Here is a 10,600-nt window from a genome sequence, read left to right on the forward strand (position 1 = left end):
GGGGCAAAGCCCCAGGTTTGGGGACGAAACTCCCGAGTTTGGGGCACAAACTGCGAGGAAATCCCGGGGGGGCCCGGCTGGGACGCGGCTGCAGCCCCTCGCCCGTCTCAGCGGGGCCCAGAGCCACGGAGCCGCCGCCAGCGGCCGTGTGAGGTGGGCAGGGTGTGAGGGCCTTGGGGAGGGATCGGCTCCTTGGGCTCCACGAGGCCGGGAGGAGCGCCGCGGGGCCGAGCTCACGCGAGGGGCTGTGGGGCGTTCGCTTCTTCCGCCCCCGTGGGCCGATTCCAGCCCCGGTCTCGCTCACGGGGCAGTGGCTGAAGCAGGGACGTTCCCCCGCCACTGCCCGGGCTCGTTTTGGGGATGGGGACAGAAGCTCGGGGGCTCGGTGGGCAGAGCCGGAGCCAGGCGCGGCTGCAGGAAGCGTCCCTGCGGGGCGAAGTCCGCAGCTCCCCGCACTGTTCCTCCGCCTGCAGGGCCGGGCCGATCCCACCGCACCCCCTGGCTGCCGTGCCTCAAGGACGGGGCTCAGCTCCTCCGAGCGCTGGCGTTATCCCAGCGCTGGTCGTCCAGAGCTTCCCTTCCTGCATCTGCTTGGCAGGAACAAAAGAGGGAAGAAACGAACAGGACAGGAGCGGCCTTCTCCCCTCCGCAAAAGGCCGAGGCTGGCAGCAGGGACATGGGCGGCAGCAGGTTGCTGCGCGGGGCCTTGCCAGGCAGCAGGGACACGCAGCCAGTCCCCGCCGCGGAGCTGAGCAGAAAGCCGGCGCTTTCAGCCCAACGGAGCGCTGGAAGGGGCCCCGTGCCAGGGTGCTCCCCCCCCGGCAGCAGCTGTTTCTCCCGCAGCAGACAACGCCGTTTTGTTCCGGATGAGGCTGTGACCTCATGGAGCAGCACAGAGTGAGAGGCCCCGCAGGACCAGGCTGCCCTCCCGAGGTACCAGGCACAGGGCAGAGCCCGAGGCTGCGCGGCCCTGCGCTAAGCCCTGCTTACTGCCACGCCTGGAGCAGCCTCCGGTCCTGAGGCATTTTGAGGATAAGGACGGAGACGTCTGCAGGAGGCAGCCAGAAACAAAAGCAGTAAGCCCCGTGAAGCAGATGAGCAGAACTCTGCCAGTCCGACCGCCCGCTCCCCAGCCGAAGCGGTGTCTGCCCCATTTAGCAGGCAAGGGCTGTCCCCTTAACCCAGATCTGGCCCGGCTCTGTTACTGTTGTTAGGGGCATTTCCAGGCTCCCAGCAGGAGGAAACACAAACGCCCTCCGCTGGGGATCTCCTCCCTGGGTCCGAGCCCAGCGCCCTCCACGAGAGGGAGACCTGTGACCAGTGCAGGGCGAGCGCCGCGTGCCGCAGGGACAGGGACAGCGCAGCCCCGGCCCCGCACCGTGGCTGCAGCACGTCCTCGTCCTCACCCACCCCGTGGCCGTTCTGAGCGCCCCCTGTTACAAGGAACCCAGGGTAGAGTAACAAAATGATTTATTATCATTTCCTCTTATCGTAGAGATCAGTTATGTACAGAAACTGTAAAAAAAACCTCAAGAGCCTTCTGAGAAGAGCAATTACAGATGCTGCTGGAAATAAAATCACAGGTACTGGGAGGAACTGAGGGTCGGTTCTTTGATCGGGGGAACGAGCCTTTGAGGGAGTCTCTCTCTCCCTTTCAAATATCCTTGATGACCTCTTCAAGCTCCTCTTTCGTGTACATGTGGAACTTCATCCCAGGCTCCACAGTGGCAAGCTGAAAGAGAAGGAGCAAGGGGTTAAGTGTGCCTGCATATGTGAAGTGACAGCACGGGGCAGGGAACAGAGAGAAGCCACAGCAGACAGAGCAGCTGTTCCTTCTCGGCGGCCTGATCTGCCAGCCCAGCAAGATCATTCCACCCCGTAACATGCTCTTTGATTCCCTAAAATAGCCGCCTGCCGCAGAAATAGCTTTTAATTGACTCAGTCTCCTCATAGTAGCAGCAGCAGGGAACATCTATTGGGAATGCTCAGGCCCCGCTTCTGCTGCTGGGGAAAAAGGCCCCGCTAACACGGGCATCAAACCCTGCTTGGGAGGGGGGTTCCTCCCGCGGCAGCTCAGCCCCGTGCCTGCAGCCTCTCCTCCAGCAACCCAGGGTACAAATCCTGGCCCACTGGTGGCTTTAAGGGGACAGAGGCAGCAAAATTCAGGGGAACGCAGACTGGCTCTGCAGAACTGAGGCAAGCTGTCTGTTCACCAACCACCACCAGCTAGCAAGCTGCTCGCCAGGACGCACCTTGCGGCTGCCTGGTGCCCCACCAAGCGGGCCGAGCGCTGCCGAGACGGCTTACACGGCCCAAGGGACGGAGCGGGGGACAACACGGGGCCCTGCCCTGTGCCAGGAACAGCAGGAGGCAGCGGCCAGGGCCAGCAGCTGAGACATTTCACAGGGCAAGCACCAGAACAAGAGATCCTTGATAATTGTGAGCCTGCCAGAGGAATGCAAGTGGGACTTTTGTTTGCACCTAGCTCACAGCGCAGAAGCCCGAGGCGCAGGCAGCTGCTGCAGGCGGGCGAGCCAAGAAGCTGCAGGAGCTCCGGGGATGCTCCAGAGCTCACTCGCAGATGCCCCCGGCACCGCGCCCGCATCTGCGCTGCCGAGGGATCCGCGCGCGTGGCTGCAGCGAGCACGGCTCAGGGGGTCCTGGCGCGTCCCACAGCCCCTCCTGGATCGCGAGGTCACCCGACAAGCAGCACGGGGAGAGGGAGGGCAAGCGCCTGCCTTCACCGAGGAGCAGCCTGCACGCTCAGGGCGAGACCCCTGCACAGCCCGGGTCTTATCGGGCGTTCTCGGACACATCGGATGCTTCTACCGGCACCTCGGGCCATTGCTTCGTGCGCTGACGCCGGCCCTGATGGACCCGACAGCCTCAAACACGCGTCCGCAGCCTGCTGCCCACACCAGGACTCAGACACCGCTCCGCTTCTCCATGTCCGCTCGAGCCTGCGCCCCACTGCCCAAATACCAAACCTTTACTACTGCCTTACAGGCTTCGCAGGGCAGTCATTAAAGAGCGTAACATTGCTCAGGGTTCCTGGATGTGGCTGCCAAGGGATTTAACTGCTCCGGGACCACGCTCCCCCTTCCCTTTGCTGCTAGGTGGAAAAAAAACATGCAAGAAAGAGAAGGGACCTGAGTAAATGAAGTGAAGCACCACGCACTTCTGCAAAAGCTAGAAAGCAGAGCCGTAACTTCAGGTGAAAGATTTTCAACCCGAAGGGTGACTGGAGTCAATAGTGACCTTTTAATCCTCAGCACATTCCTCCCGTACTTAGCCCCGATACGATTCCTCAATACGTTCAGAGCTCTGCCAAGCACAGTTAAGCCCTGTCAAACGGGGACGTGACATAAGGATACTGTACATGCTACCCTGCCTCAACTCCTCTGCACTGTACTGCGGATCTCGCAGGAGGGCCGTGAAGCTGACCAGGAGAGAACTGATCTGCCCGTGATGGGCGTGCAGCTGGGGAAGCAGATTTCAGGTGGCTGGCGTCGTTTCTGGAGAGAGCATTTAAGTTTCCAGCGTGCTGCTCCCTGCCTGCGGGCCCCTTCCTTCCAAGGAAGGCAGTTACTCGTGCCAGGAGGGTCCCCAGCAGGAGCATTTGGTAAAAGCAACGGGGTGCACACTTTCAGGGTCTTTGGGAAACGGGTTCCCAGTGCTCAGAGGAGAGGAAGGGGAGAACAGCGGGAGAAGAGCAGCTTGAGTCAGACCGACAATCTGAAAAGGTCTGGTGTCTCATAAGCTGCCAGAAATAGAAGCAAACTCTCTGCCAGCCTTGCTCATCATCTGCCCATTATCACTAACAAACTGGAAGGCCTCGTTTGTTTGTGGTACCTTTACTACCTGAGAACCGTCGCAGCCGAACAATCACGGTTTGAGGGCACAGGCACAACTGCCCCGTGGCAATCCCCGCGAGCTGCACGCCTGGGGCAGGCTGAGCTCCGTGAGCCTGGCAGGCAAGGGCTGGGGGTTAGCGAAGCACAGCTCACTCCTGGAGGCTTCACCTCCTCGGTCCTTCTGTCCGACAGATTTTTGGCCCCCAGCCAGGACTGAATATAGCAAGTCCAGAAGCTGTACACTTTTCATTCCTTCTAATATTACAAGTACCAGGGAAAAAAAGAATGGCTGAACCCAGGGGAAGAAAAAGCAATCCTGCTGCCACAACGGGTTCACGCTGGCTGCCTGCCTGCGTAAGGTCGGGGGGGCTCCGCTCCCACCCAGCCCCACCCCGGGGAGAATTGCTTGCACCAGCACCCCGCTCGGCCAGGCGAACGCACCTGGCTGCACACATCCAGAAACCAACGAAAGCTCCAGCAGCTTCCCAGCGCAGCCCGCAGCGTACCACAACGAGCAGTTGCAAGTCACAAGACCGTCCGCAGCCAGCCACTGCCTCGGGGAGCCCTGGGCTACTCCGCCTGCCAAGCCCCTGCTCCAGGAGCGCAGGCAGCCCTCCCCTGCAGCAGGCAACTTCCCTACCCTTAAAGCAGAGCCCGCCGCTGACGCTGTGCGGCCGGTGGGACAGGCGCCGGGGAAGCCCGGGCTACGTGCGGCACAGACTGATTTACGTCGCAAGCACAACCGCGCGCTGCTGACAGCCACGGTTACCTCAATGTTGGTTGCGTTCAGTTTCTCCTCCATAACTTGCTTCAGGATGACAAGGGAAGATTTGATTGCTTCTTTCAGCGTCATCGACTGCAAAACAAATCACTCGTTAATTGCTTTGTTGATGCCCAAGCAAGCACTGGTTCTGCCGTTACCCCTTTGACCCCAAAAGCTCTCCCTGCTCTCTTTCTCAAATCCTTTGAGCTGCCAGTGGCAGCGAACTTTAAAGCTCATCAAATTATCTACAGCATCAACAAGAGATCCAAGCGCGCTGTTCGGGCAGGACAGCGGCAATCGCCAGGATGGCGACTCTCTGTTCCTGAACAACTTCTTATAAAGCTGAAGAGCTGTTACCCTGGGCACACAAACCTTGCTGTCAGGACCAGGGCACGAGGGTCCGCTTCCCTTCACCAGTTACCGGCTGCCAAGCAGCTCCCCCCCGAGCTCCACTGGAAGCTCTGGAAAGCTGGACTCTTGGCAGAAGCCTTCATGCTTTAGTATCGTAAATCCCTGCGTGAGGGGGCCTAGAGCCTGGCGGCTGCGCCGTGTTCAGCGCGATGGTGGCTGTGCTTGCAGTAACTGCGCTTGGGAGATGGGGAACGAGCCACGGAGCCCGGAACTCTGGCAATTCTGTTACTTAATGACTTAGATTATCGAGTCTTAGGCTGGAAGTCTTCAAGGCAATCACCCGCATCAGTGACGCTTTTCATTACAGTATTTGGTTTCCTCTGACACAGAGCAGGCAGCCCCCCGGTCCCGGAGGGAAGGAATGTTTTTTGCTTATCCAACAGGACAGGGACTTGCAGTAAAAAGCCATCAACTTCATTGGCCCAACAGATCTGCAAGCCTAGCGAAACATCTCTTGCTTTACTTCCTTATGCTTTGGGCTGCATCCCTGCTGAGCCCTGCTGCTGACTGGCCACGCTCGCACAGCAGCTCTTTTATTTATAGAGAACTTCCTGACATGGGCTCAGTTACCGCCCGCTGGAGGCCGAAGCCGGGCTCTGGGCTCGTGTTCCACGAAGCTGCCTCAGCAGCCACAGCCCAGAGAGAAGCTGCTGGCTGTAGCACTCCTCGCCGTGATCCTTCAGCAGCAGCTCCCCGCTGACACCCAATCGCCGGATCAGCTGCCAGGGATCGAGCCCGGCCTGCCAGGCTCAGGCACCTCCTCCGGAGCACTCGAGTCTCGCGACTCACTCATCAGTACGGAAACGAGTGGCTCCTCGTGAGTCACGAGCTCCTTCTAACCTGTGCGATGTCACCCCAACGCGGCCTTTACCTTATGGTAAACCTCCTGCAGGGAGCTCTGCGCGCCTTCCGAGGCGGACCCGATTGCTCTGGCATCGCACTGAACAAACGTCCCCGAGGGGTCCATGTGAAACCTGCCGGGAACACAGGCGGCAGTGAACGGAGGCGCACCCTGCCCCGCGGCATCGCGAGGGCTGCCCGCAGCCAGGCCCGCAGCCTCCCCGCAGAGCGCTCGGCGCTGCTCAGAGCTGGGGAGGAACGAGGCCCCCGCAGGAGCGGCAGCTGGTCTGCCAGCACGGGGCCGAGCTCACGGCAGCCGCCCGCTGCGCCTGGCCTCGGGGGCTGCTGCACCAAGCGCAGCTGCAGGGTGCTCCTCCTGCACTCAGGAGGCTTGAGGAGCGCCCAGGGGTCCCCTGCAGCCCCCCGGGGGGGCGGTAAGCTCGGGGGGAGCTGTGCGCTCCCGACACTGCCCTCGGTGCTCATAGCAGGGTATTTTTTGCCCTTTTCCCTTTTAAGAAAACCGGCGAGTTTTCACTACGGCTCTCGGGAGGGAGACTTTTTTGGGCTGGCTCTGCGGAGCCAATCCCACCTCGGGAGGCCGCGTTTCAAGCCCACCAGTTCAGGTTACAGCACTCCGCCTCCCCGAGGAATGTTACAGCAGGCTGCAGATATTATGTTACGGGTGGCGCTGCTAGTCCTTTAGGGAAAGGTGAGAATAAACTCAGGAGAGGAGAGCTCTGACACCTCCTCCTGCCCAGGAAGCCCCGCACAGAGAAGCGAAGAGTCGCTGTAGGCACGGCACTCCTCACGGAGCAGGCCACGCTCACGCTGCCGTCACCCGTTTTGAAAGGCAGGCTTAAAAGCATGAACAAACGCGTCAGGTACACAATGGGATAAAGCCCAAGGGCTTAGAGGAAACCGCAGAATCGAGTCACTACAGAGCCCTGGGAAGTTTCAGTTAGAGGCTTTCCTCTCTTCCCAAAGCGGGCCTGGCTCACAGAGCTGAACTTACAGCTGGGGTCCCTTCTCATCAACTCCTCCAAAGAGCAGCGCGACACCAAACGGGCGAGACTGCAACAGAAAGCAGCCAACGGTTAGGCAAGGCTGAGGGCAAAGCCGGGAGAGGCAAGAGCAGGCTCGTGGGGCACCCCCAGCCCTGCCGCCACACACCATCGCGCCGGGGTCCGCGTCCTCCTCCCCAAACTGCAGCGCCAGGTTGGACACGGCCTGCGTCACGCTCTCCACTGTCATGGTTTCGTTGTAGGTGAACCAATGGTTCTGCAGAAGACATGAGGGTTCGGATTATCGCCTTGTTCCCTGAACCGACCGTCCCGGATCGCCCGCAGCGGCCCGGAGCAACGCCCCGCACAGCCACCAAGCTTTGCCCGGCCGCTCCTGACTGCGGTGGCAGCGGGGCGCCACGCGCCGAGCCCCGAGATGGAAGCACCACAAGGAGCCGAGCTCGGGACGGACCCCACAGAACAGCTGCGGGCACCTGGGCCTCGGGACTAGGAGGGAGACGCAAGGCCAGGGGCGCTCCATCCCCACGCTTCCAGGGCCCGCTTCCGAAGGGGTGCGGTGATCCGATTCTGCAGACACGGGAGCAGTGCTGGCACGCAGGAAACCCCCGGGGGATAAGTGTTTAAGTACAGAGCAGTGATCTGACCAGGACCCGAGTACCTCCGGTACAGGGGAGTTTAAGGGGCCAAAATTACAATCGGGCCGATCTTCTGACAGAAGGGAGCCCGGCACACACGTCACCACACGTTCGGTGGCAGGCACCGTTGGCATTAAGAGGCTACACGGGCACCGGACAACACGCCCAAAGATTCCCACCAAACCCTCAGCACCAGGAAGGAAAACGTGCAGCACCGGAGACGCCGCCTGTTTGTTCTGCGAGAGCCCCGGGGGGACAGCCCGGCTCCCCGCAGGCCTCCCACTCCACAGCGGCTCCTCTGCTGCAACGACCTTCCCACGGCAGACGCCCCGGGACCAACGCAGTGTTTGGAGAGGAGAAGCATCGAGTCTTACCTGGGTCTCCACCCTGGCTTTATCGATTAAAGTCTTTGCATCAGCTATTAAGCCGCTCATGGCACACCCTGGAAGCAGAGGGAAACCACGCGTCACCTCCTCACCGCCCGCGGGTCCCTGCGTGGGGGCGTCCTGAGGGGCAGCAGCTCTCCGGGGAGCGAGGAGCAGGGGAGGGCGGCACTGCCCAGGGGCAGGGCGGTGCCGTTCCTTCTCGAGCGGTGCCCGCCGGGGTGGACGCGCAGCGGAGGGGCAGGCGTGCGGCTGGCTTCTCCCAGGCACGCCTCCCAGCCACGCATCGCCTCAAGGGGACGCGTCCCAGGCCTCCCCAGAGAAGCCACCAGCGCACGGGAAGGGGAAGGCGTTGGGCCCTGCTGGGGAAGGGCTGGCTCGCCCCGCGCTGGGGGTTTTGGAGCAGCCCTCGCAGGGGGCGGGGGGGGCGCAGCATGAAGCCGCTCCCTGCTCTGAGGAGGGCACAGCGCAGGCACGCGGGAGGAGGACGTCAGACTGTGCAGGGGCTCCTAAGCCGCCAGGACCCACAGCATCGGCAGCACGCGCAGCTTGGAGGTCTCCCGCTCTCCGAGTGACATATTTGGTAACCAGAACTTCGTGGGCCCCCTCAGGGCGCAGAAGGCTGCTGCGAGCAGAGGGCCGGGCATCGGTGCTCCAAGAGAACCTGGCCCCGAGTCAAGCCTTTACATTGCAGTAATTCCCTGCCCTCCCGGGGCTAATTTTGGGATGAGCCTTCACGAGGGTCATGGAAGGCGGGGGGCAGGGGTGCTTCAGCTGCCTCTTCCTGCTCCCGTAGCTATGTCCTGCTGGCCCGCAGCCTGGAAAACCAGCGCCCGGGACCTGCTGCCCGCCGCGAGGGCTCAGAGTTCCCCTTGGCTCGGCAGGGCTGCCTGCGGGAAAGGCTGGGCCTGAAACGCAGCCTGGGAAGCTCGCAGGGGACGGCTTTACCACACACACACAGAACTGAGGGTCGTGCCCAGGGGCAGCAGACGCGCGCTTCTCCTTTCTCCTTACCTATGTGCGAATCTATTTCCACAATCTTCTCGATGCTGCTGGGCTCCATGAGCGGGGACGTGATCCTCTTCTCCACGGCCAGGCACACGCCCTCCGAGGTCTGGATCCCGATGGCGGTGGAGCCGAGCTGCAAACGAGCACAGTTACACCACCACACCCGGCAGGGCCGCCCCGGCAGGGCATCGGCTCCACGGTGCTACGCTCATCCCAGCCCGCGCTGTCTGCAGGGCGTCGCTTTGGAGCCAGGCACCGAGCGAAGGGAGGACACCCGATGTTATTTCAGGGGGGCTTTTGTCCATGAGGCCGCTGCACGTGCACAACTCGCCCCACACGCCCAGAGCGCAGGCACGGACCAGGCCACAGGAGCCACCCGAGCTGAAACCGCTGTGCTTGCAGCTGATCAGCTCAGCTGGAAAGCAGCAAAGTCAAAAAGCTCCCGGGCGCTTTGTACCCAGAAGTATTTGCAACCACAGAACGTGGCGTGATGGCCGGCAGCCGCGGCAGAGTCTTGACCTCCCGGGGCCCAAATAAACACAAGCTGCTACGTTCTGCCTCCTCGTTTGAGGGATGCTTTAAGGAACGAAGGCAGCAGAGGGAAGACAAAGCTAGCAGACCCCACCACCACCCCCCCGCCCCCCAGCTCACAGAGGCCTGCTGACAGCTTCCCAGCCTCACCACCCCACCAGCTCTCCCCGAGTGTAATCGTGCTCCCAGCACCGCCCCAGTTCTCAGGGGCGGGGACGTTCAGGCGGCCCGGGAGGCCGCCCAGCCCTGCAGCCAGGCGTTACTCTGCCCACGAGCACGCTGCCTCTCGCCTTCGCTGTCAGGTTTTACACTTCACCTGCGCAAACCACGAACCACTCAGAGCAGCAAGCCAAGAACATGAAAGCCAGCCCACCCGCAGAAGGGTTCCCGCTTTGATGCCCTTTAAAAGTGGTTCCACGACCGTAAAGCACACGGACCCGAAAGCAATGGCCATGGGCTGAGGATGGCAGAGAAAGCAGAGCGCTCCCCTGCTGTTCCAGGAACGTTTAGGGACACCACAGGTGCCAGCGTCCACAGCTGGAGTCACGGCACGTGAGCACTCGGCACCTCTGGCTTCAACGCCAGCTTCCAGCGGTTTGAGCTGGGGATTAGCATCTTTGGACTGCGCTGGCTTCGCGAGAAAACCAGTGGCAAGGAGGCAGCGGGCAGCACACCCCAGCCCCTCCGGGCTGCCGATGCTTCAAGGAGCTGCAGGATGCGCAGGGATAGAAGGCACTGAACTCTGGCACAACTCCTGCTCCCCAGGCTGCACAGAAAAGGCCAGGAGAGAGCTGCCAGCAGCCACAGGCAGGAGCAGCACCGATCGGGAAAGCAGCAGCCTCCCGGTCCTGCTCAGTGTTGCGTTGCCCTGGGAAGCCGGCCAAATCCTGCTTCGCTGCAGAGCAAGACCAAAGCGTGCGAGAAAAGAACCGCCCGGCTTTCCTCCGGGCAGAGCCTCTTGGGCAGAACCCTGAGCAGCGCGGCGGGAGAGGGGACGGTACCTTTATGGCCTCGATAGCGTACTCCACTTGGAAGAGCCTCCCTTCCGGAGAAAAAGTGTTCACACCCCTGCAAGAAAGACGCCAGAGATGGTGTAAAAGGCAGAACAGCAGACCTGACACGGGGGCAGGGGGGCTCTGCCTCACCCCCCCCC

The 10,600-nt window shown here is 61.7% G+C and overlaps 1 protein-coding gene across 1 annotated transcript; it reads right to left on the minus strand.

Annotated features, from left to right (window-relative positions):
- Positions 1–1,453: 1,453 nt before the first annotated feature.
- On the minus strand, positions 1,454–10,586 carry PSMA5 (proteasome 20S subunit alpha 5). The gene is made up of 8 exons (XM_035312994.1): positions 10,449–10,586; positions 8,923–9,049; positions 7,900–7,967; positions 7,039–7,146; positions 6,881–6,939; positions 5,900–6,002; positions 4,624–4,710; positions 1,454–1,732 (listed from the first exon to the last, which is right to left on the minus strand). The coding sequence occupies exons 2-8, from the start codon at positions 8,969–8,971 to the stop codon at positions 1,655–1,657; spliced, it is 552 nt and encodes a 183-aa protein (XP_035168885.1). The 5' UTR covers positions 8,972–9,049; positions 10,449–10,586; the 3' UTR covers positions 1,454–1,654.
- Between the last annotated feature and the right edge of the window lie 14 nt (positions 10,587–10,600).

The sequence above is a fragment of the Oxyura jamaicensis genome, assembly GCF_011077185.1.
Source record: "Oxyura jamaicensis isolate SHBP4307 breed ruddy duck chromosome 26 unlocalized genomic scaffold, BPBGC_Ojam_1.0 oxy26_random_OJ72568, whole genome shotgun sequence".
In the NCBI taxonomy this organism is placed as follows: domain Eukaryota; kingdom Metazoa; phylum Chordata; class Aves; order Anseriformes; family Anatidae; genus Oxyura; species Oxyura jamaicensis.

What these genes read in the sequence shown, in the direction of transcription:
- PSMA5 (XM_035312994.1), bottom strand. Translation starts at nt 8,971, where the DNA reads ATGGAGCCCAGCAGCATCGAGAAGATTGTGGAAATAGATTCGCACATA. An exon ending in AAGCCAGGGTGGAGACCCAG is followed by an intron (nt 7,147 to 7,899) that starts GTAAGACTCGAT and finishes TGTCTTCTGCAG; the next exon opens with AACCATTGGTTCACCTACAA. An exon ending in TGAACGCAACCAACATTGAG is followed by an intron (nt 1,733 to 4,623) that starts GTAACCGTGGCT and finishes CTTCTCTTTCAG; the next exon opens with CTTGCCACTGTGGAGCCTGG.